The sequence below is a fragment of the Heterodontus francisci genome, chromosome 24 (assembly GCF_036365525.1).
Source record: "Heterodontus francisci isolate sHetFra1 chromosome 24, sHetFra1.hap1, whole genome shotgun sequence".
Classification (NCBI taxonomy): domain Eukaryota; kingdom Metazoa; phylum Chordata; class Chondrichthyes; order Heterodontiformes; family Heterodontidae; genus Heterodontus; species Heterodontus francisci.
The window spans coordinates 52,314,560-52,341,241 of record NC_090394.1 but is presented as its reverse complement, the minus strand read 5'-3'; the positions used below and the strand labels follow the sequence as shown (position 1 = coordinate 52,341,241).

Sequence of the window (26,682 nt, the reverse complement as noted above, 5' to 3'; positions counted from 1 at the left end):
TTTGCAGCTTGCTTTCATTAAACATACCATTGCTGAACTTGTGAGATCAGTAAACATCTTCCTTCACTGGATGGGAGTCCTAGGAGTTATGGAGGTGCCATTCACACCACCTTCTTCAATATGATCCTGGCTACTGTATTGGTTCATCTCTTGCAACCCGCTCACACTATTCCATCTCTCTGTGCCTAATTTGTTACAAGAGCATTGACATTATATTTAAAAAAAAGCTCTGAAAAGTTTGAGACTCTCAATCTTACCGGGCTCATACTGGAGCAATGTCTTCAGATTGCTGCCTGCAAGTTCTATTTTAAGAGCAGTCCAGCTTTAAAGGCAGGACCTGCTGCTTTATAAGGGCTTCCTCTGTGCCACCTCCTCACACAAAGCTTGTTAGATTCCCTAGCTGTTCTGTAAAGTGCATCTGCCACCTGATGATTACATGTCCGTACAGTACTCTGGCTGATGTTATTGAGATCTCCCATCATTGCCAGAAATAAGCCTGTGCTATAAAAATTGAGTGTGATCATCATCTTCACAGCCATGAACAGTGCAATGAGGGCAGATGATCATGACCACAGATCCTTATACCAGACCTGGCACAGTTCCCCTGTCACGCTCACGTGATGTGCAGTAATTGAAATACAGAACCCAAATCGAAGAGTTATAAAAATTGACTTTTCCTTTAAAAAGTGGATAATATCCTGCAAAGTGGCCGTTGAAGGTTAAACTGTATATTCAAGCTGTTTTACTGTCTGGTAAGAACAAAAGGATACATTCCAAACTAATAGATGTCAATTATACCCATCCTGAACCCATCAAGAAACATTTTTGAATTGAATGGGTTCTTCTGAAACAAAGAAGGTGTGAAGTAGCCACATCCTCGTCCATTGTCAGTCACCACAGGAAGGGGGATCTGTGTCTCCCAACAGAGGCAAAATGTGAGAGATTTTGACCTTAAAAAGTAACTCTCTGGAGAAAGAGAGAGAGAAATCAGAACAAACATCACAAAAGCCTATCCAACTGAGAGCTGGGAGAAATCCAGCAAAAGCCAACGAAGGTGCCCTGCTGTGAGTTTAACACTTCAACTTGTAAAGCAGGAAACTACCTCTACATTCAAGTCTCAGCTACCAGAGAAATCTACAAAAAAAGGCCTGCAACTTTAAAGGAGAAATTGACCTCCAAGAAGATTCAGCAGGTTTACAGTGAACCCCAAAAACCTACCTCACTTCAAACCACTAACCATTTTTACTCTGTATCTATCTCTTCTTGGGTGTGTGTGTGCAAGTGAAAGTGTCTGTGGGTGCAGTTGCGACCATTTCGGGAATGAATATTGCTCAACAAATAATTAACTTTCTGCTTTAAACCTACAAAAAAACCTGTTGCTGTCTGTTTATTTGACAAATAGAACACAAAGGGGTCAACCCCTAATAACATAACACACTTGATGCTGTCAGTTTGGAATTGAACAGTGGGAGCCACCCACATCCCTTACCACCTGGCTGTAACGCCAATATTACACCTTTGAAGAAGAACACTCTTCTGGTAAGCATTTCCTCACTGTTTTGACTGTATATTCATTTTGGGGTGGGAGTAATATCTTGTGGGGTTAATTCTCCTCAAATGTTGCCTCACTTTCCTTCCCTCTATGTTCTCCTACTCCTCCATGATAATGGCATACAACGGTCATGACATACCTGCCTTTTCATTGTTGCAAAGCCAAAGTCTTCTGCTGGTCTCACATTTCCATAGACAAGCAAAGCATATCCAGACTCAAAATAAAACATCTAAAATCACTCCAAAAATCATTCCTAGCTGTAGTAATTTTATTTGAAATGATATTACAAGTAACAGCTCAGGTAGTCACAATGAATTAAGTGAATATATCTCGTTGCAAATAGCTTCATCTGATTATGGTCAAAGAAAGCCAGAAAAATAAGTGAATCATACATGTAAATGTTTGTAAGTAGCATAACTTATTGGTAATAGTATGTGTATGTTAATGCAAAATATAAGTTATTAGTTTAGATGTAATCAGTACATAGTATTTTTCATAATCATTTGGTTTTTATGTAACATTTCCTCATCTTGCCAGCCATATTCTCATTATTCAGAGTTATTGCCCCAAGTTACTTTCTACAGAATTTAATTCTTATTTACTCTACTACAATGATAAGTTAAAGAGCAGCCACAAGTAGTACGCAAATGCAGAAGGATACTACTAATAGGTTAAACAGCTAGCCCTTGGGTTTTTTAATATCAAGTTAATATCCTTAATTCAGAAAAAAATCATGACATTTTTGGAAAGCATCAGAGGTTTATTTGATTCTTATTCAACCACTGATTTTGCATTTAAATTTTCACTGGAGTACATTTTCCCCCCATGTGTAAAGTTAGAGAAAATTATTACTGGCTTACAGCAGTTTAGTCAAAGAATCATTCACTAATTTTACACACAGAAGATAAATCCCCTTTTTTATTGAACTTGTATTTATTTGGAGTGTTGAACAAAGAGGATTAAGTCTGTTCTCAATGTACGCCTTAACACTCCGAATGTAAACTGATTTTGAGAATCCCCGATATCCACAAACTTTTGGCCAACGTATACGTGGTATCAAAACCATCATAATTTTTCAACCGATAAGTATGTTTTGATATATTACTGTCCTAACTGCTCTTTAGAAAAAGCAAACCAGTTTTATTGTAAACAACCAATTGGAATTGTCCTTTTCCTTGAATCGAAACACAAACAGCAGCAACAAAATAGATGGAAATAAATGTGATAACAATGGATCTGTCGTTTAACCCCTTTACTGCTGGTAACAAGCAGACTTGTTTAAATTGTTAATAGAACTAACGTGGTTTCACATTACTCATTCACATTCCCAGTAATTTATGTATTACTTTACTAAAGTTCTAGATTCGAAATGATCAAAACCAAATACTCTTTAAATATATAGAGTCATAGAAAGAGACAACACTGAAACAGGCCCTTCGGCCCACCGAGTCTGTGCTGACCAACAACCACCTATTCACACTAATCCTACATTAATCCCATATTCCCTACTACATCCCCACCATTCTCCTACCACCTACTTACACTAGGGGCAATTTACAATGGCCAGTTTACCTATCAACCTGCAAGTCTTTGGCTGTGGGAGGAAACACGGCAGAAACCCATGCGGTCACAGGGAGAACTTGCAAACTCCGCACAGGAAGTACCCTGAACCGAACGCGGGTCGCGGGAGCTGCGAGGCTGCGCTGCTAAACAGTGCGCCACTTTAACAAAAGTGAAGAATACATTTTACGGAAATGTGAGGTACAAATGAAACCCATCACTTTCCCAACAGTGTTGGCAGTAAAGGAGTTGAACCATGCTTTGAGCAATGCCGGGTTAGAAATATATAGTTATGTTAAACTGGAATACATTCTGAATAATTGGGCATGCTAATTCAAAATTCCAGCTTTGTTTACCAAGCAATGCTGTGACTAAAATCCATGTTTTTCACTGTAAATATTATCACACAAAGGAAAATATGTATTTCTGAGCAACTAAAATTAGTTTTAAGACTTTAACCTCCATTACTAAGCATCCCCAGCAGGTGGCTGGGTTCCATTCCAAGCTGCTGTGCTATTCTTTGAACATCAAAACCCATGTTCATCAGGAGTTGAATCATGTTAACTTCCTGACCTGTGACCTGATCACGAAGAGCTGGGCAAGTGGGGTTACAATGTGGCAGCCGACACTGATCAATTAAATGGAAGGAGCAATTTCTCACAGGAGGTCGCGAACTCTTGTTCTCCTGAAGACTTCGGTCCCAGCACTGTAGTGCCCTGTTCAAGGAAGTCCCCCTCACCTGAAAATCCAGCCAGTTGCTAAAACAACAATATTGAAGAACCATTATACAAATGCAAATTGTTACAGTAATTAGATATACAAAGTCCTGCTTGGCGTTGTGGCTTTAAATATTTTATTAAAGTGGCAAATAAAACTATCTTGAAAGTTTCTACTAAACTCTCAACTTCAATATACCATTGGTTCAATGGCTCTGCTGTTTGTGTGCACCCATTCTGAAAAATTAGTTTTTTTTTGTTTACTATGTAAATCTGAATCCAACTGTAAAATTTAAAGCAGTTTGAAAATAGAACCAATCTAATTTACAATACAGCAGTTTTTTGTGACCTTATGTGTAAGGTGATTCTATTATTCTTGGAATAATAGTCAACAGTGGATTGTGAGTTTATGCTCCCCTTACTTGATTTAAAAGAACAGTGTGGATGAGTATGCTAATGCTTGCAATTTCCATAGACGTTCTCCCAATCATCTTCGGTAACTTCAGCGAAAATCGTAGAGAAATGACGTAAATGGTCATTTGTCCAGTGTTTCCACCAATCTTTCAACCATGTTACGGCAGAAGATTGGGAGAACCCCATGGAAATTATATCACCAAGAGATCACTGTAAGAGGTCATTACAGATCTGAAAATAGCTGGACATAGATAAATCCCTCCATCAAAATGACTGGTGATAAACGAGAACAAATTTGTTGTTTCATAAATTAACCTGAACTATTGAGTTTGCAATTTAGTCCAGTACCCATCCTCGCAAATAGAGGTCTAACCATGATGCTTCTGTACAATATGAAGTACTATTGTATGCATCAAAGAAACTCTTATTTTCAAAGTGTGCACCCAATTCCATTTTTACAAGGAGTTTTGAAATTGTTGAGGATATTCCTGATAGCAGAGCTGAAATATGTCTGATTAACATTTGGCTGAAAATGTAAATTTAAGAGTCAAAGATTTTGATCGTCTAAATCTAACACTCCAATTTAAAAATTACTGTTGTGCAAACAAGGAATCTGTCAGAGACCCTCATTATTAGACCATCAGTGAATTGGTCACGTGCTTATCACAAGACAGCCAAGGAACAGCAAAGCAATTGGCCACCAAAAGCCAGACACACATCCATAGGAACATTAGGAACAGCAGTAGGCCATTCAGCCCTCCAAGCATTTATAGCATGGCTAATCTGTTCCTCAACTCCATCTGCCCATCTTTAATCCATAGCTCATGATACCCTTACCTGCTAAAAAAATTTCTGTCTTAGCCTTAAAATTTTCAATCAACAGCTGACTGGGGGAAGAAAGTTCCACGTTTCCACTACCCTTTGTGTGAAAAGTGCTTCCTAGGATTGTGACCACCACCAGAGGAAACAGCCTCTCTCCATTTTCTCTACGATCTATGCAAACCTATGCAGCCTGTCCTCATAATTTAACCCTTTAAGTGATGAATCCATCACTAATTTGTCGGGCACAGGTGGACCTATGCCTGTCAGTAGACCGCCAGAAACACAGATGCAAATGGGCTATAAGGGTACGAGAAAATTGATAATGCCCACTAGCAAAGGAGGATGCATACAAACTAAATCACCCTAAAAAGGAAACATGGACAGCTTCCCATGTCGAATAAGCAGATAAGACTGTACAGGGAATCATAAGAACAAACATGTGTGTGACCACATCCTGATGCTAGAAGCTGTTTTATCAACCACCATAGGTTTCCAAAGTTGCCACACAGAGTATAAAGAGAGTATGAAAAGAAACTTGCAAGTGATATGAAAATCAGCACAAAAACTTTTACAATTATATTAGGAAAAGGTGGATGGTTAAGGGCAATGTCGGCCCCTTAAAAACAGATAATGGTATTATAGATGAAAATAAGGAAATGGCAGACATTTTAGTATTCACAGAGGAGGAAGAAGTTTGCATGCCAGCCATCCCAAAGAAACTAATTTTGAATCAGGAAAGGGGACTCACCACAATTAACATATGCAGTAGCAGTAATAAAGAAAATAATGGCACTCGAGTGATCAACCCTCTGAATCAGATGGTTTCCATTCCAGGGTTTTAAAGGAAGCAGCTGAGAACATTACCATTGCACTAACTATGATCTTCCAAAGTTCTCATGATTCAGGAACAGTTTCTTTAGATTGGAAAATTGCACATGCCATTCTGTTATTTAAGAAAAGAGGGTGAGAAAACCAGGGGATTATAGACTAGTTAGTCTAACATCTGCTATTGATAAATTACTAGAATTTATAATTAATTGAGGGAAAATTATAGTCCTGGTTAGGAGATTGGCTGTATGGCAGGAGATAGAGGATAGCAATAATTGTCAGGTACTCTGATCAGCAGGCTATGACTAGTGGTGTTCCATTGTTTTGGGGCCTCAACTATTCACTGTATTTATTAACAACTTCGATGACTGGTTAGAAAACCACATATCCAAATTTGACAATGACACAAATATAGGCAACATTATAAGCAAGTGTAGATGGAAACATAAAATTGCAAAGCAATATTAATAGATTAAGTGAATGGAAAAACCTGTGGCAAATGTCCATATTACTTTGGACTTAAGGTGAGATCAAAGTATTTTCTAAATGGTTAAAAGCTAGAAGGAATGGAGGTCCAAAGAGACTTAGGTGTTCATGTACATTGATCACTAAATTGTCACAGCCAGGTACAAAAACAGAGCCAAAAAGGCTAATGGAATGCTGGCCTTTATATCTAGAGGATTAGAATACAAGGGATTAGAAGTCATGCTACTGCAATATGAAGCCCTGGATAGACCACAGCTGGAGTACTGTGTTCAGTTCTGGGCACCATACATTAAGAAGGATAAACTGACTGAACAAGGAGTGCCGTGTAGATTTACCAGAATGATTCCTGAACTCCAAGGGTTAAATAATGAGCGATTACACAAACCAAGGTATTATTTACTGGAATTTAGACGTTTGAAGGGTAATTTGATCAAAATTTTCAAAAATAAGGGGAACAGTTAAGAAGATAGAAACTATCCCACTGGTTGGGGAATCTAGGACTGGGGAAACATATGGTTGGGATTTTATCCTGGTGACTGGGGTCTCAGCAGTGGGCCGGAAGGTGTGTGGGGGGTGAGGGGGAGACTCTGCCTCGACTCTCTGTTGGATCCCCATTGCAATTTCATGGTGGTCAATGAATTATCTGTCCGCCATGGGGGGGGGGGGGGGGGGCACTGTCCCTTTAAGGGACAAGCTCCTGCCTCCAATGCCGCTGGACAATCAGAGTACTGGCAGCTCCACTGGGAGTGGTGGCCACTGTCAGTAATGCAGGAGGCCTGCAGTGCCGAAGGTGGAGGAGACCCGTGACGCAGGTAAATGGGGTCAGTTTGCCAGGGCCAGTCAGGCCGGTGACAGAGTGGGGGTGATGGGGTGGGGGGTTCTTGCCAGGGGGCCAGCCACTGCTACTGGGAGGGTCTCTGGGGGCCATCGATTGCCCCCAAAGGAGTGACCTCACCCAAGTGCACTAGGAGATTGCCAGGTCTTACCTGCTAGTGCCTCCACATGATGGCAGGCCCCTCCATCTTCCATAAAATCAGAGTGGAGGTGGGAGACTACCAATGGCCATTTAAGCGCCTCAATTGGCCTGGGGCAGGAAGGCCGTCCTCAGAATTCCTACCCCCGACAAAATGGCAGGGGACAGGACAACGTCAGCATGCCACCCCTTGCCATTTTGCATGCCCGCCCCCCACCCCCCACCCCCCCCCCCCCCTACCTCCACTCCTGTCTCCAAGGGCAGTGTAAAATCCTGCCCATAGCTAGGCCTTTCAGGAGTGAATTTAGGAAACACACACACAAAGGGTGGCAGAAGTTTGGAACTCTCTTCAATGAATGGCTTTTGATGCTGGGTGAATTGTTACTTTTAAATCTGAGGATTGTTTGATTTCTGGAATATGGGGCAAAGACAGATATATGAATTAGGTCACAGATCAGCCATGATCTCATTGAATTGGGGAACAGGCTTGAGGGGCTTAATGGCCTACTTGTTGTTCTTATGTCCTCTGGGCCTATGTTAATCCAAGTGTGCATAAAACGAGCTGTTTTTTCTGTGAATTCCAGTGAAGTAAACCAAGCGTGCTCCACAGTACAATGATCATAACTATGGCTGCATTTTGGTTTTAGAATCATGAAATTGGTATGCATTACAAAAATATAAGAGGTGAATGTTTGATATAATTAGTTAAAACTGAAGACAAACTTGAAATGGAATTTTGGCTCCAATGAACCTTACTGCAGTGTTTACTTTTGTTGGTCTTTGGCAGGACACAAATTGAAACTCGCAGATACCAAGGCATCACCATTTCTAGGAGTTTCTGACTTGCCTTGTAAAGTCTGAACCTCCTCCCACAAATTACAAGGCAAATATTGTCAGGAGCAGAGCCAGGGACATAGACTGCGAATGCTTAGAGTTCGCACTTCACTGGCTCAGTCAGAATCCAGTCACAAGGGTGAATGTGAACAATACCAGTGGGCCAGGGAAGTAGCCCTAAGAAAAATAACATGTTTTTAAAAATGTAACCGCCTAGGCATTATATTCATCTCCATCAACCATTCTAGCAACCTCCACCACAAAGACTGTCTATTCCCACCTCTATAATATCACCCACCTTTGGCACTATCACAGACTATCTGCAACTGAGACCCTGATCCATTCCTGTCACCTCTGCATCCACAATTCCAACACTTTCCTGGCCAGACTGCCATCCTTCCATGTTCCATAAATGCCAGCTCATTCAAAACGCTGCTGCATGTATTGTATTCTGCACTGTCCCGCTCATCCATCATCCCTGTGCTCGCTGACCTATGTTGACTCCTGGTCCCCCAAGGCCTCAAATTTAACATTTTCATCTTACTGTTTGAATCCTTTCATGGCCTCACCACTCCCCATCTTTGCAGCCTCCAATTGCCCTACAAACATACCCCCCAAACTCTCCGTTCCTCTGACTATGGCCCCTTGCCTCACCATTGATGGCTCTGCCTTCTGCTGCCAAGCCCCATGCCCTGGAATCTCTTTCCTGGACAACTCTACATCTTCACGTCTCTGTCCTCTTTCAAGACCCTCCTGAAAACCCACCTCTTGCATCAAGCTTGTGGTCGCCCCCCCCCCCCCCCCCTCAATATGAGTTATTTTCTTCAATATTCATTTTTAAAATTATGACTCTGTGAAATGTCATGGGAGGTTTTTGTATGTTAAAGTTGCTATATAAATGCAAGTTTTGTTGTGCTGTTGATCTGCCACCTTATATAAGGAGCACATGGCAGACATTCAAGAGATAGGGGCTGGACAACCCCCTCCCCTCATGTCAGCTGTGTGCCGGAGTTTCTGCTCACATGGGGTAGACGGCAGTGGAAATGTACTCTTAGTGATGCTTGTGCCCGACTGTGCCATGCTAATGAGGGCTCGCGCATTGACCCCACAAACTCTGATGGCATCATTGCTGGAGGGTACCAGTGGGAAGGTTGCTGGCATAACTACTGGGATCACATTCCAAGGATTTTCTGACCCCTTCTATTTAACTATTTGGCACAGGTTTTAATCAGCAAGCATTTGTCAGCAGTGATATCTATTTCACAGCTGTCAGAAAATGTAAAAATCATGATTTGTCAGATTCTCTTAGGCAAAGAAGACGCAATCATTATTGTTACAAAAGAGAAAGAGCTTAAGTTGCTGGTTGTTGTCCTGACATTTCACCATTGCTCTATGTTTTAAGTTATAATAATGAATGTTACAACATTCAGAAAACTTGTTTTTGTGACTTCAGTTGGAATCAATGGTGTGTAATCTGGGAATGAAACATTAAGAAGGTAAAAATCACTTTTTTGGAGAATGCTTTGTTCATTATAAAATTGTTGATGTGCATGTCTTCCAATGGCATGCAACTTAATGAACTGCATAAAAATTATATATAAAATTATATATGAGCTATGCTGTTATTTTCTCAGTATCTCGTAGTTGAGATTGAAATTCAAATTTGTAATGTTTTGCAACTTCTAAGTTTGTAGTAACATCACACTACTGACATGAGATTGGTATCTGTTGAGTGCAAAGGATAGCCAACACCACAGAAAATTTTGGAAATACTTAACAGGTCAGGTCGCATTCGAAGGAGAGAAAAACAGAGTTGAGAGAGTTAATGGACAGGATTTTATGCTGCCCTTGGAGACTGGCAGGGGCAAACAAAATGGCAAGGCATAGCGATCCTGACATTGCACGATCCCCTGCCATTTTGTCCGGGGTGGCGAAGGCCGAGGCCAATTAAAGGCCACTATAGGGCCTCTTACCACCTCCACTCCAATTTTATGGAGGATGGAGGAGCCCACCACTGCAGGGAGATGCCACCAGGTAAAGTCGGGCGGCCTCCTAACGGGGTCCCTCCTTTGGGGGCAATCCAGGACCCCCAGAGGGCTCCTCCAATGGCGATGGTCATCTGCTGGGAACCACACTCACTTGTCTCGGGGTCTCCTCCAATCTTCATTGCTGCAGGGCCTCCTCCAGTACTGGCAGTGGCCACTGCTCCTGGTGGTGCTGCCGGCCTTCCAACTGGCATCCCCGATGGCAGGCAGTTAGTTAATTGGCTGCCCACCATGAGATAGCAACGAGGGTCCAATAGAGGGCTGAGGCGGAGTCTCACTCCACCTTCTGGCCCGCCGCCGGAAAAAAATCTGGCCCAACGTTTCAATTTGATAATTATTATTATTATTTAGTGAATGCAAATCCCCAGCACCAAGCGATAGCCTCCTCATTTTCTGAATTTAAGTTGATTAATTTGCCATTTTGTCTGTAGAGGGGACACTCCTTGGTAATGTGCAGCATTATTTGTGTCTCTCCACAAATAAAGTGGTTTGTACTGAGGCCCCAGCTGTGGAGGTTGGCTTATCCTGAACCTGTTCAGCAAGGACCACTTTCGCCGTGGTAGTTCAAAGCCCACCATTCGACAGATGGGTTTTGTCACAAGGAACTTGTTAGTGACTTCCTGTGTTTCCTATTCCTTCATCCAAAGGATGTCTGCTAGTAGATTTTGCTCAGGAAGGTCGCTCCATACGGGGCACCGAGGTGGAAGGCGGGCAGTAGGTGGATTGAACATGTCATTTTCATCAGGTTGATGACCTTTCGTTAGTGACCAGGAGAACCTAAAGACTTCCTGTGTCAAATCTGCCTTTATACCAGACTGGATTTATACTCCAACCAAACAGTTCAAACTGTATACTCAGGAATCAGGCACCCAAATTATATTGCAGCTTTTGCATTGGTAGGCACCTGAAAAATTGCTTTGTATCAAAGCAAATGAGGCAATGTAATTTCAGATTTAGGCCTGGATTTCAACCTGGGAGCAAGATCTTTGGGGGGGTGGAGGGGAACTGTTGAGACGTTGGGAAACCCAGCAGAACAGGTTTTCTAAATGTCCAGCAGAATTATATGCAGGACTCCTTTAAGTGGGGTTCCCGCCAAGAGGCAGCTTGATTTACAGGCTTTTCCAGTGGTAAGAATTCTTCACAGCACCGAAGCCTGCAAGAGCAGGTAGGTGTATTGAGGGAGTGAGAGAGAAATTATGGAGAGGGCAGGGTTCTGATTGCAGGGTGGTCACAGTTGAGGGGGAATCCTCATCATGGGGTTTCCACGATGGTCCGGGGGTTCCTTATCGCGTGGGGGTGGGGGGGGGGGGGCGTCTGATGGTAATCGGGGAGAGCTGGCATCATGCAGTTGTGTGGTTTAGTAGGTGGTTTGTTGGGCCTAAGGACTGCTCCTGACCTACAAATAGTGCTGTAGATGTGCTTACATCATGGATTCAGCCCCATTTCGCCTTCTTTAAGCTGCCGAGGTTCCCGAGGCACAGGAAACCCAGCCACCTATGGTTATAATTAGAATCACTTAAAATTAAGGCACGTAGCCTCATTATAATATATAAATGACCAATCTGCTTCCATGAGTGGGTTGGTCGCCAGCCCTCATCCCACTTCCGTTAATACTGAAAGTAGGCGGGTTCAAGGTAGGTTGGTTCCTGTTTCAGATTTCTTGCATTTTATCTTCTGACACGACCCCAACCCACCCGATTTTTTGGGAGGTAAAGTTCAGCCCTTTGCCTCATTTTATTTGTTTCTGAATTTGTATTAATTTTAAACATTGTTAAATTGGAGTGGAATGGAATCAGTACTGTCATAGCCACTGTTTGCTGTCATTCATGTGGTGAAACTTGTGTCTGTGTGACCGTGTGATTTTAATGAGGATGATTATATGGTGAGGAATGTTGAGACAATACAAATTACATTGTCTAAAAATGTGTACATCATGAATGAGACAACTTTGAATAAGAGTCTTTCAGGCGATTGCAGGACTAGGTTGTAAAATACGCCTAAATGTGTCGATCGTGGTGATCATGGGCAGGATTTTGTGCTGCCCTTGCAGACAGGCACAGAGGTGGAGGGACAAACAAAATGGCAGGGGTGCTATTCCCAACGATGCCTGGGCCATTTTGTCCACGGTGGACAAGTTCCTGCCCCAGGCCAATTGAGGCCCTTAAGTGGCCAATTAATGGCCACAAGGGTCTCTTCCTACCTCCACTTCAATTCTTTTGAAGGCGGAGAGGCCCACTGCCACAGGGAGGCGCCACCAGATGAAGCTCCTAGCGGGGTCAAGGGGGCCCTCCTTTGGGGGAATTCCAGCGCCCCGGAGGGCCTCCCCCTGGCGGTGAGGGTTGCCACCCCCCTGGGAAGACGCCCCCACCCTGCCAACCCTAACACCCCCAAATACGTCACCAGGGCCTTCCTGAATGATCCACCAACACCAACCTCACTCATCTCTCCCTGGGTCTGTCCTTCGGGATTGCAGGGCCTCCTGCTGTACCAGCAGTGGCCATCGCTCCCAGTGGTGCGGCTGGAACTGCACAGCTGCCGGCCCTCAGGTGGCTGGCAGCTTTGGGGAAGGGAGTTCGTCCCATAGAAGGATGGCATCCCTGACAGCAGTCAGTTAAATGGCTGCCCACCGTGAGATAGCAATGGGGATCCGATGGAGGGTCGAGGTGGGATCATGCCCTGCCTTCCGGCCCACTGCCGGGACCATTGCCAGAATAAAATCTGGCCCCAAAAATGAATTGGATATTTTTCAAGGTTATTACCATCACCTTGTTTAAAGCTTCTTGCAAACATTATTGATAACGGACTGTAAGTTCCAAAAAGCCAAGGAATACTTTTATTCTTTGTGACGTTAGGAAGGAGAAAGGACAATGTTGGGTGACTTCTTTCATTATTTAGCAATCATACATGTTTAAATACATTAATGTTCACTTACTAGGTATGTTTTAAATTGATAACATTTAATCCCTTATTTTTATTGTAATCTGAATGTTAACTATCAGTTTTGGTTGAAATCATAATTTAACAGAATTTCTTGTTCAAATGCAAAATGAAACAGATGTTCAGAGAATTAGTTTTAAGTTTTTGTAAACTTAACACAAATATTTGATCAGGTGCAGTTTTTATTCAAGTGGAACTTATTGCACTTAGCACAGCTCTGACCTTCATTAACCACCCCCGCCACCCCGACTGCGACTCAAAGCTTAGTCCAGAGTTTAAGACCTTGGCATCCTGTTTGACCTCAAGCTGAGTTTCCTTCTTCACATCTAATACATCACCAGGATTGCCTTTTCCCACCTCTAACATATTGTCCTCCTCTGCCCCTAGCACTGTAGCTGAGGCCCTAGTCTGTTACTTTCATTAATTCATGTTACGATTCCTAAAATGATCTCTTTGTTGACTCCACCACATCTCCCCATAAACTAGAATCTGACTGAAACGCCACAGCCTGCAACTTCTTCCGCAAAAATTCCCTCAACGCCATAACTTCCACCCTTAATGAATTTCACAGGAGGGGGCCATTTCCAATTTCGGCTTTGGTGGAAAACTGGCAACTAAAATCGGGCAGGGTGCCTATTGGGCAGTCAACCCCCAACCACCAGCTTTCTGCCATTGACTTCCTGTGCCAATTCTAAAGTTAAAACTCATTTATGGCTGTGCCTCATCCTTCTTCTGTATTCTCCTCTAGCTATATATCCCTGCAACACCAGTTCACTTGTTATTGCTGACTCCTCCACTGGCCACTATGTCCTTGTCCTCTGCATACTCCTCCCAAAATCCCTTTCCCTTGCATCTCCATTCCAGATTACTAAAAGACTCCTTAAAACCTTTCTCTCCAACAGGCTACAATTCTTTTTCTCTCCTGCTCTGTGTTCACCTTTTCTAAAATGCTCAGAAACTTTGCTCTCTATGAGGTGTGCTGCATAAATGTAAGTTGTTGTTGTGATTAACAGAATCAATTTTCTAAAAAGCAGTTTCAGTATTAAAAAGTACCTTGTGTTCATCATTGAAGACTGTATAAAAATGTTTCAAGTTGGCATAGAATATTCAAAACTCAAATTTACAGGTCCATAACCAATAACAACAGTAAATATTTGTAGCATTTTTGTTTGCAACTAAGTGAACTAAGAATATTCCATTGTAATTTTGCACAATTTAGATTAGATCATTTAACATCATTTGTTACCTCATTTTAACTAGGCAATGATTAGTTTAACTGAAATGTTATGCTTATTATAAAACATGGTTTAAAAATAGCTACGGCACAGTGCTAATCTCCTGTCTAACAGCATCGTGAAGGGTATGACTGATATAGTGCAGATGTGTTCTGACAGAACCAGCAGAGGAAATATAGGCCCTCCATAAATGGATTAATGAGCTAATTCTCAACAGAAGAATATAAATCCAGTAATATTTTATGTAATATCTTTCAACTTGTTTAACATTTTATTACCTTACCTTTTAGAGATCATGGTGTGCGATAGACACGCTGGGGCAAAAACAGCTCTAAAAGAGAGATAATTAGAATTATGCAATGAACTATTATACAATAAACATCAGAATAGTACATACATTTACAAAACATTAAAACAATATGGCTGCTTTCTGAGGGATCACAGACCATTTAAAATGAATGATTTATGTGTATGGTACACAGATTGAGTGATTTCCACCACACTATATTTCACTGCGATCTTGTAAAACCCAGAAAGGTGCTAACTTATGTCTTTAAGGTTTTCTAGCACTGAGAACCTAATTATTTTCAAGTCCTGGCAACAGCAAATAACTGCTTAAAAAGAGATTGCTAATTTTTCTAATGAATACTTTGCACTCTTTCATGTCAACTTAATGGGTTCTGTCGATGTCTACATCAGGCTTGTGAGCATATAATATATAATATAATATATAGTATAAAATAAAAACAAGAAATGCTGGAAATATTCAGCAGGTCTGGCAGCATCTGTGCAGAGAGAAGCAGAGTTAACTTTTCAGGTCAGAGACCCTTCTTCAGACCTGAAACGTTAACTCTGCTTCTCTCTGCACAGATGCTGCCAGACCTGCTGAGTATTTTCAGCATTTCTTGTTTTTATTTTAGATTTCCAGCATCTGCAGTATTTTGCTTTTATTTTATTGTGAGCATATAATCTAGGCTGACAATTCACAGCAACACTAGTGCCTCATTGTCGAAGGAGAGCTTCTTCAGATGAGAATGTTAAACTGGCCCTATCTGCCTGGTTTTGTGGTTCAAGTGGACATAACAGGTGCCACAGTAATATATGAAGAAGGGTAGAGAACTCTCCAGTTTCCTATTTAACATTCTTCCTAGAAACAATACCAGGTAAAAACATATTGGCTGATCATTGCAGTCATTTTGGGACTGAATATCAGGTGCTGTGTATAACCGGCGGCTGATCCGATACAAGCCGTTTTTGCACCACTGCCGGAGACAAATTCTATCCCCTATTCTTCTGTTCTTCAATAACTCCAACTTTTTCTAGACACTCTTCCTCAAAGAAGTTTTAGTTAACTTTTCCCAGGGAAGACGCTTTGGGGGGAAACATGGTCATTCTCACAACAAAAACAAGAAATGCTGGAAATACTCAGCAGGTCACAATATGTCATCTGCATTCATGCTTGTTCAGGTTTTCAGTGTGCTTGTGATTAAGCTATCACTCACACAACATGTAGAGCTACGTGAATGTTTTTACATGTTCCATAGATCCCTGATGAGTTCATGCCTGTAGAGGAGAGAACCCAACCTTGTGAACAGTGAACCATCAAAAAATATAATTCACTATAAATACTATTTGAGTTCATATAGCAATTGGTAGTGTTTGCTCCAAAATTACAGCATACATAGGCATCGAGCTGCCACCTGGCTGTTTTCCCCAATGTTGTGTTGCTGATCCATGCCAGTGCTGATAAAATCATGGGGTTAACTATTTTAAATACCCTGCAGCATTGGCTGACTGTAACTCCTACATAACACAGGAATACCATGCTGGGGAGGGGTGTAGGTGGAAAGTTAAACTGCAGCCATTAAATAACTTTAAATGACTGAAGATTTAAGCAGCAGATTGAGGGAGCATCAGGTACATAGTATACTTTTTCAAAAGACTGTCAGACAGCTGTAATAGATGTCTGATGTGAGACTTAGTAGCGCTTTGAAAGAGTGTCTTTCACTTGAGGAACAGACAGACAGCCACTTCCTCATTCCTTTATCTCAGGGGCCTAACTCACCCATTCTTTTCTGCAGATCCTTCACAACAATTTGAGAGGGGGTGTGGGAACAGGCGATGATGGCAAAGAGGAAAATGAAGATGAAGAACAGAAGGGAAGAAAATTCTTCCTGGTGTATTGCGACAAGGATGACGATGATAATGATGAAGGTGATAATGAAAAGGAGGAGAATAATAAGGACCAGGCCACACAAGGGTTCCTCCAGCAGCACACAACCTCTTGAGCCCCTGTGTAACTTACCTTTTCACTGCCACACACTAACTCAGATACTTTCACCCTCAGGAAGTTGATCGTGTTGGTCAGAATTTAGCACTGGGTGATTCACAGAGCAGGAGGGAGCCGGAGGAGCGGAGAGTGAGGATGTGGCACCTTCTCAGTGGCGAAAACTGCCCTTGGCCTTGGAGTTGTGGGACCCTGATCCTAAGGGTACCCACCTGAAAAGAATAGTGTTCAAGGATGATTGCACTCTGTGATTATTCTCCATGGAGGTACGCTAACTGACAGGTGTGTCCCAGGCGTGTGCATTCCTTGTGTTACGACCGAGATGGGAGGAGTGCACTGTTTTTCTAGTTCCACTTCTCCACAGGTCACAACATATGTTTAAATGTTTACCCACTTATAGTCAGTCATAGACTCTATTTTTATCCCAGAATAAAATTCACCAACCAGGTTTCTTTAATAAACAACAAAATTATCATCCTATTATAAAACAAGACATAACCAGTAACAAAGTAAAGCATTAACACACAGACTGAAATATGAAAGTTCCTTTTTACCTTAGCCCGTCACACACACACACCGGTTAAGCAGAAATAAATAGAGATTTTCTTTTTAGAGCTCGGTTTAAAAAAAAAACAAAAAAAAATACTTTGGCCAAATACTTTCTAATTCTTGGAGAAAAAGAGAAGATATGTAAAGATGTCAGTTGTCCTTTTTTTGGTTCGGTGTCCCAAATTCGTATAGATGGCTGTCACTGGGATCTTTCTCTGGAACAATTCAGTCAGGTGGCATCAAGAATTTATCTGGCAGGTTTTTCCAGCATCTCATGAGAAATACAGCAACTGGGGTTTCAGGAGGAATGCATTTTCAATTTCTCTATTTCTATGCTCGCTTCTAAGAGCTTCTCAAAGAGATGGAAAATCTGGCAGGCTTTTCACAGAGATGGGAAAGGCTAAGTTGGGGTTTTGTCCTTCAGGTTGATTTTTAAAACTCCAACTCCAGAGCAAAAACAATCTCAAGAGTCAAGCCTCCTGACCCAATCTTGACCTGTCACTTCTCTGTAAACATCTTCTCCAAGGCAAAAAGCCCAATGCTGGGTATTTATCTGAAGACAGGTGACTTCCAGTACTTGTTGTTTGCAAACAAGTCCAAAAGACCCTACGATGACCTTTTTCTGAAAAAAAGAATTCCAGCATCTATGGAATCCTTTTTTCAGTTTTAAAACACGAGTCCTCCAAAATTTAACAAAAAATGGAAGTATTTTTGTAACACTTGTTTGCGGGAACATAGTGGAAGAGTTTTTCTCATTGCAGGCATCAACACAATGTGAGGCAGCTTCACTGGAGTCTGCAACAGTCTCCCACCTGCAACCCCCACCCTCGTCAGAAGTTGCCAAGAACCAGCAGGTGCCTCCTTTTACACTGAAGCACAGACTGGAACCAGCTTTGGGCACTTGGGGCCAATTTGTTGGCTACTGTCTTTCGGGATCTGATAGCAGAATTATACCAAACATTCTGTGGTCAGTAGACAAACAGATACGCGGCCCACTGGAATGGCAACAACTGGAGACAACCTGCTATTCCTTAAGACACATGAACATTAAAACTTAAAATTGCTGCTGTGAAGAAAAGAAGGCCTATTATAAGGGGTTGCAAAGCCCCTGACTGGAAAGACATTTGCATTGTAACAGACAGTACTTGGAATGGACAAAGGGGCCACTCCCTGCTCCAATTTAATCCACAATGGACTTTTGATTACCAGACGTTGAAGGCGGAGAGGCTAGCATTCCATCTTGACTGCTAAGGTGGCCGAATACACAAACAGATGTGGTCGGACCAGTTTAGTCACATGACTAACTGACTTGGAGTTTTTTTGAATTTGAACTTACCACACAGAATTTGAACTCAGAAAGCTGTTTGCTCCTGGACTGAAACGGTCTCTCTCCTGTCTGCTCTCAGCTCTTTCACACGGAATTGAAGACCCATTGAAGACACATGAACCCCAAGAGAGAAAAGTCTCTTACAGTGAACAAGTTTAAGAAGAATACTGGGCCCCAACGGAAAGCAAGACTACCTACAAAAGGAATACAGTGAGCTCGAAGCACAGTAAAAAGAAACTCTTCTGATATTGCCTCAAACCTTTCTACTTTATTTTTCTTCTGCTCTTTTCTGTCTCTGTTTCCATGTGCTTATCACGTATGCATGCTAGCGTGGGGCATGGTGTGTATCCGTAGGCATTAACCGGATTAGAGTTTAAGTTTTAATAAATTTCCCTTTTCTTCTTTAAACCTAAGGATGCCTGTTTGTGCTCATTTCTTTGCCTTATTATTGGAAAGTGGTGAAGAAGGATTCACCAAGGGAGAGCTCAAAACAAAACAAAAATTAAACCCTGTTACAATAAGACCAGATGAAGACTAAAGGGGACCCCTAGACACCTTTTACACTTGGTCATAACAGAAGTTTGGGGGCTCGTCTGGGATTTTACCCACAAACGAATGAAATTGGAAGTGGGAAGCCAAATTATTGCCAATCAAAAAGAGAAAATTTCAATACAGGTTTTCTTGTGGTTGTGTGTGATTGAAAACTAACATGTCTTCAACTGAAGCAAGTAATTCTCCAAGCCAGGGTGAAGTAACTTGGGAAAAGTTAAAAGCACTGTCTATGGAGGAGTTGAGAAAAATGGCTGAGCAGTGTGGGATCACAGTGCGTGGCAAGGCTAGGAAGTCTAAACTCCTAAGGCTAGTGGCCAACCATTTTTCCCTTCAATCTGAAGAAGCAGAAGCCGTGTTAGAAGCAGAATCCAACAGGGTATTGTCAGCAAAGATACAATTGGAACAAAGGAAACTTGAATTTGAGGAAAGAGAGAGGGAGAAAAAAAGAGCCTTCCAGAACGAATGTGAAGAAAATGAAAGACAGGAGAAGGAAAGAGAGAGAGAGGAGATAGAGAGAGAAAGAATATTCCAGAAAAAATCCGAAGAGAGAGAGTGAAGCGGCTTGAGTTAACTAGGGAGCGACAGAGTAACCCCAGCGCCCAATATGAAGGAGCAGAATTCAGGACTGGGTACAAAATTGCTAAAGCTTGTCCAACTAATTCCAGAATTCAATGAGGAGGATGTGGAAGCATTTTATGTGTCTTTTGAGAAGCTGGCATGGCAGCTAAAATGGCCAGCTGAGACCTGGTCTCTCATATTGCAAATCAAGCTAACCGGAAAAGCCCATGAGGTTTATTCCTTGTTGCCAGATGAGAGTTCATAAAATTATGAACTGACCAAAAATGCTATCCTCGGGGCATATGAATTAGTACCCGAAGCCTACCGCCAAAAGTTTAGAACACTCAAAATAAAAGCTAATCAAACTTATCTGGAGTTTGAAAGAAGTAAGCAGCTGGCTTTTGACCAGTGGCTGAGGGCTCTTAAAATACAGCTCAGCTATGAGACTCTCAGAGAAGTAATCCTGTTAGAGGAATTTAAAAACTCTCTCCCTCTCAATAAAGAGTCATGTCGAGGAGCAGCGGGTTCAGGGAGCACGGCAAGCAGCCGTTCTGGTCGATGAGTTTGCTTTAATTTATAAATTGGTTTCCCAGGGGAGAACCTTTCCTAATCATCCCCACAAATCCAAAAAGGATAAAGGGTGGGAAGGTGATATCCGCCCAGGCAGTCCTGGAAGAGAAATGAAAGCAGGAAACAGAGGGGGCCCTCCTCCAGCCAAAAAGGAAAGTATCGTGAGCAAGAGTGAGACCCAGAGACCTGTGTGCTTCCATTGTAATGAAACCTGACTGCTGGAAACAAAAGGGGAAACAGGTAGGGTTAATCAGGATACACTCGCTCAGTGAAGACAGGGACCTGATGCAAAGCACAGCAGCACAAGCTGTGGCTTTAACTGCAGTAAGAGTGTATGGAAGCTTACTATGTCCAGTGCAGGAAAAGTTAATAGGATTCCTGAAGGTTATCAGGGTTTTGTGTCTGAAGGGAAAGTAACCCCGTACCCCTCGAGTGGGGCAAGCAAGCCCATGGTGATTCTCAGGGACACAGGGGCCACTAGATCCCTTTTACTGGGAAAAGGTGAGACCTTTCCCCCAGAGAGTGCAATGAACACCAAAATGGTGGTGAATGTTATTGGAGGGCAGTGTATCCCTGTACCTGTACACTGGGTACACCTGGAGTGCAACCTACTTTCGGGACCAGTGACCGTAGGGATTGTCCCTAGTTTGCCTGTGGACAGGGTTGACCCACACCTAGGTAATAATCTGGCAAGGGTGAAGGTGGTAGCACCCCCCCCCCCCCCCCCACCCCACAGTAGTGAAAGAAAGACCGCAGGAGGTCAGAGAGACAGGGCAGAGGCAGGAGACGGCTCCCTGCAGTATCCCTGAATGTTTAGTGGATCAAGCTTTCTATTCAGTGGACTTACTGTAGGAGTTCAGAATGTTTTGTGTGTCAAATTTATCGCACTTTGGGGAAGCCAGCGAAGTGATAAATGTAGATAGACCTATTGTGCTGCTGCCTTACAGTCATGCCAAACAGGATGAATTCCCTGGTTCTCCTAAACAATATTCAGTTATCTGATGAATGCATTACTGGACAGTACCCTGCACTGTACCTCAGACCTCTCCCATGGCTGCTTGTAATGAGCCTGTGGTATAAGAGTTGAGTGCTGGATAACATTCACAGCTACAAGCAGAGCTGACCAGGCAGATGGTCCTGGCTGCAAATCTACATGCAGAAGCCTCTTTAGTGTAGTGTCCTCAGTGAGATCTTCCTAACTTAGAGGTCTTCAGTGAGATCTTCCTAACGTCTACATGGCCTGTGAATTCTTTGGAAGCAGATATTATCTTGTAGAGTTCTACTCCTCAAGTGTTGCCTCAATCTCCTTTCCTCCATCTTATATACCTCCTCCACCATTACATTAAAGAATGGGATGCCATTTGATATCCTATAACATTAACTGAGAACCACTTCCTATAGTTAGGGAAGGGGAGGAATATCTCACAGGCTATCACGGTGCATAGGTGATTGAAGTCTCTTGCTTCAAGTCCCATGCAGGACTTCCTCATTATCATTTATTATTAGTGATCTTCCAGTCGGTTCTTACATCGTGGGAAGGCTCCAAACCTAATTGCAAACTCCCGCACAGTCGTTACGCTGTGGAAACCTGGCGTAAATGGATTCCACCCCAATTTGTGAGCCTCATGGTATTACAGTGGCACTCCAACATTAGCAGTGGATCGGAAATGTCATGGAAAATTGGGGCCACAGATTGTTTAGTTTGTTCTCAAAATAAGGCAGATAAGATATTCTGTCAGGTTTATTCTACTTGGTTTATGCAGATGTACTCTTAAAATCATAACATTATATTTTACTACTTTACTTACGATACATCCCGCAGTGAATTTCTGAGGTCTCTGCCCAGATTCTGAATATAGTTCCATTGGTTTTCTGTAAGAGAGTGACTTCCCAGTTGAATATTTTCCATTTTCAACTGCTCTTCATCAAACAGCCACTGCACCACAAACACTGGGGCTGAAACAGAACCACACAAGTTATATTGACTCCCCTACCCTTACAGAAATTCATGAATATATTATGTTCAAAGTTCTATTTACATTTTAAGGATGAATACATCCTGTAGCCAAAGAAACACTGCCATTCATCTCCACGTCTGAACTGCTGTCTGCATCTTTCAGGAATAATGCCATTCCATAACCTGCACAGAAAACTCTCATTAGCTCATTGTAAAGCTACTTCAGAACAACTGTTGATATTCTGCACCATAAGAGAATGTGAGGTTGTTTTTTTAAACCATTTTTAACCTCATTAGAAATAAAATTTTCCGAAACACAAACAACTAATATGTCATCTGTGTTTTTTTCACTTTGATCATAAAATTAAAGTCCCACAACATTCCTGATGTTGAAATTTCGAGAACAATAAAGAATTTTGGGGGTTGAATTTCCTCAGAGCTTTTGCTGCAGCATCAACATAACATCAGTGGAATCACAGCATCGTTACAGTGCAGAAGGAGCCCATTGTGTCCACACTGGCTCGCTGAAAGAGCAATTCCCTCAGTTCCATTCCTCCTCCTTCTCCCTGTAACCCTGCACATTCTTCCTTTTCATATAACAGTCTAAATCCCTTTTGAATGCTTCAATTGAACCTGCCTCCACCACGTTCTCAGGCAGCGCATTCCAGACCTTAACCACTCGCTGCGTGAAAAAGTTTTTCCTCATGTCACTTTTGCTTCTCTTACCAAATACTTTAAATCTGTGCCCTCTCGTTCTTGATCCTTTCACGAGTGGGAACAGTTTCTCTCTATCTACTGTGTTCAGACCCCTCATGATTTTGAATACTCTATCAATTCACCTCTCAGCCTTCTATTCTCCAAGGAAAACAGTCCTAACTTCCCCAATCTATCTTCATAACTGAAATTCCTCATCCCTGGAACCATTCTCGTGAATCTTTTCTGTACACTTTCCAATGCCCTCACATCTTTCCTAAAGTGCGGTCCCCAGAACTGGATACAATACTCCAGCTGAAATTGAACTAGTGTCTTATACAAGTTCAACACAACTTCCTTGCTCTTGTACTCTATGCCCCTACTAATAAAGCCCAGGATACTGTATACTTTATTAACCACGCTCTCAAAATGTCCTGCCACCTTCAATGACTTATGCACATATACACCAGGCACCTCTGCTCCTGCACCCCCTTTTTTCCACCTGCATGTCAGGTGGGCCTTGGTCATCAATGGGGTGACCGGCACCCCCCACCCACCCCCACCTTGATTTTCAACTGTTGTCTGCCTGGTTTTTATTTTTTTGCACCCAGAAGAAGCAGAAATGTTCATTCTAGGCCCACAATAAAAGCTCTGGCCCATTGCTGGCACCTGCCTCGATCCTCTGCTCCACTCCCAGACCTGATGAAAATGAAAGAAACCAAGAAAGGAAGAGCTGGCAATGAGGCCTTGAGGAAGAAGAAAGGATGTGAGTGAAAGAGAAGGAGAGAAAGATAGAGCTAGTAAGGGTACAAGAAAAATAACTGCCACAAGAGAGAGAAGTGGTGAAGAAATGAGTTGAATGTATCCCCTCTTTGCTTTGTGTGCTGGGAAGGGAAAATACTAATTATAGCCAGGATGTTACTCAGCCCATAAATAGACCAAGCTGTGGTTATCAGAATGTCAGATTTTGTAACAGTACATTGTGCACATGTGGACTTTTCTGTTTACCATTCTGACTCTTCATGGAGCTATTGTCGTTCAAGCAATTACATGCTTTATTGTAAAGTTAAAACAACACACCATAGTAAGCTTTCTGTTACGTTCTTAACAATACATTTCTCTTCCCCACTCCCCCCACCCGCTTTAAGGTTTTAGAGGATTTTGAAAGGCAGTTAATATACTTGTAATTTATTGGTTTACCTGAGTCCTTTTTTAATGACATAGTTTGGACTGCAGGAAGTTACATCTGGGCACTCAGTCTGCCGTGGCTGTTTATTGTCCAGGAACCAGCCAGAGTCTACCAAGCCCCGGACCTGCACATCAGCACCCAGCTGTGCTAGAAGATTGGCCACCCGCTCGATGTTCAGCAACACTCCCGTTCCACCAGCACTGCAACCAGATTACATACTTTAAAGCTGTAAAATCCTCAAGAACGTTCATGATCATTTCTTACAGGTGTAATTTCTGTCATAACTTTCATTTGTTAGATCTAGAAGTTTTTTTAATGCATTTTTATTCTTGTTGCAAATATTCTTTTCATTAAAACTGCTCAGCGACCCATCTTGTGAAGGATCCACTGTAATAATTACATCAGGTGAGCAATGTGGAGTCATGCATCTAAACTTTAAAGCTAAGAGCCATCAACCTGACTCCAAGTCAGTAAAATGTTATCTACATGTTTCAGTTCATTTAAAATTCAAAGCCCCAAAGTGAATTGACACAGGTTGATGGCAAAGAATTTATTGGGTTAGGTGTCATTGAGGTTGTATACTCAAGGCAACTGTGTAACAGCCCCGACAACCAATTTTATCTGCAGCACCTGTGGAAGAGTCTGTCACTCTAGAATTGGCCTTTATAGCTGCTTCACAAACCACTGACCACCTCCAGGCGCTTACCCATTGTCTCTCGAGACAAGGAGGCCAAAGAGAAAGAGAGACTAAAGCTAAACAAGACAGTTTGTGGAATGGCATGGCTCACAATCTACTTCACATTGTGACAATAAGGAACAATTGACTTTTATCCTAGGCTCATTATCCAAGATGGTGCCTAATTGTTTTGAGAATAGCAAGGAATGATCTCTTGGGAGTCAAATCCCAAGCAGGGAGGAAAGGTAGCCAGTCTACTGGCAAATCATTGGAGGTAGAAGGAGTGCATTCCTCTTACAAGCAACACAGAGACAAAAGGAGAAATTAGATATCTGAACAGCCCAACACGAGAACAAGAAACTACAAGGGGCGGGCCTTGGTCTGAAACTGGAAACTAGGATGCAATCTGCCATATCTTGCAGTTAGAAGTTGTCTGAAAGGAAAGGTAATGTCAAAAACAAATTAATTAGCCCACAAAAGGAACCAAGTGCGTGGTTTATTATTTTTCTCATGTTTCCAGAAGGGAAGTGAAAATTAGGTTAAATAAGTGAGGTTTCTTGACAATTATTATTCTGTATGTTGACTTGCTATTTGTAAAATAAAGCAGTTTAACAATATGTGCCTGCTCTAATTTCGTTAAAGATGCCCATCTGCTCAAAGATTGGAGAAGTGGATGTGAGATCATTTGCAAAGGATACAGGGGGTAAAATTCAAGTTCAGTGATGGCACAAAACATGTGTGGATTGCCTGTTACACAACCCACAATTTTTCTTTCCATTTGCTTTATCATGGGTGGTCGATCTGCAACTGTCCATTTTCTGCTCTGTCAAAATTTAGTTTTATTTCCAATATATCTAATCCAGATCAGGAGGTCCTATTGTTGCACACCAAGGTTATACTATCATATAATTAGATATTGGGAAATACAGACATATCCCTAAATATAAGACAGTCAGACTGCTTATTGAAGTGACAAGTATAGCTGTACCCAAGAGAATATCTAAGGCAGAGCTGAAATTTATAACAGTCCCCAATGACTAATGTGTCATGCTGCTAAAGTTTGTAAAATTTGATTTTTTTGTTAATAAAATATATTTTTTCATACATTGCTTAATTATGTTTTTCCAACAACAATGTTTAGATCACTATACAGAAGCTTCCAAGTAGTTTGCATTAAGGTATTTCGGGGAAAGAGTAGCATGGTGGGTTAGATCCTTTTATCTTTGAGATATGAGGATGACTGCATGGTAGCACAACACATCAGAACTCCAGATGTTGCATTGTAAAGTTGTAGGACACAGGGCTGTGTCTGTGTTTCCACACGGTGAGTTTCTGATTCAACTGTGCTGTCCTGGGGTGAAGCAAACAGAGACAAGATATCTCTGCAGGATGGGAAGAGGAATCAGGAGGCCAGTTACGCTCTCAGCTCCTAATGAACAATAGTAAAGCAGCATTGACAGAAGCTTTGAAGCTGGCCTGGCCTTTCCACTCTGACACTGATATTTCACATCATGCATGCTGCAAAATATAGGCTTTATAGGAAATACATTGGGCTGAATTTTATTCGTGCACATCACGGCAGCCCACTTTGAACTTGGCAGCTTTCCGACACAGAAGCACCGCTGCTGAGCCCCAGCAATATTTCGCGCGGGGGCTCATTTAAATGGAGGGGGCAGAGTGACCGCCCCCGATGACATAGAGGGGATGGCTGCTGCGTCCCCAGCAAAGGTGGCCTGTGCCACCGCGCAGGTGTCGGTGCCATTTTTAAAAGGCTGAAAGCCCTTAGGAGAGATTTTAATATTTAAAGATATATTGTGAAGCATTATGTGTAAAAAATCTAATAAATACTGGAGGCCCTTTCCCACCCCCTCCTCCCCTCCCCCCCAGTGTTTGTTTAGTGGCATTATCATCAAAAGGAACTT

The 26,682-nt window shown here is 42.2% G+C and overlaps 1 protein-coding gene across 1 annotated transcript in view; it reads right to left on the bottom strand.

Moving 5' to 3' along the window:
• Positions 1-3,566: 3,566 nt before the first annotated feature.
• Positions 3,567-26,682, bottom strand: part of notum2 (notum pectinacetylesterase 2) — an 83,541-nt gene continuing 60,425 nt past the window's right edge. Inside the window, exons 9-13 of the mRNA XM_068056770.1 lie at positions 24,096-24,284; positions 22,285-22,385; positions 22,054-22,201; positions 14,686-14,733; positions 3,567-3,870 (exon numbers count right to left, since the gene is read on the bottom strand). Of these exons, the coding sequence (XP_067912871.1) occupies positions 3,567-3,870; positions 14,686-14,733; positions 22,054-22,201; positions 22,285-22,385; positions 24,096-24,284 (790 nt within the window). The remainder of the gene's footprint in view (positions 3,871-14,685; positions 14,734-22,053; positions 22,202-22,284; positions 22,386-24,095; positions 24,285-26,682) is intronic.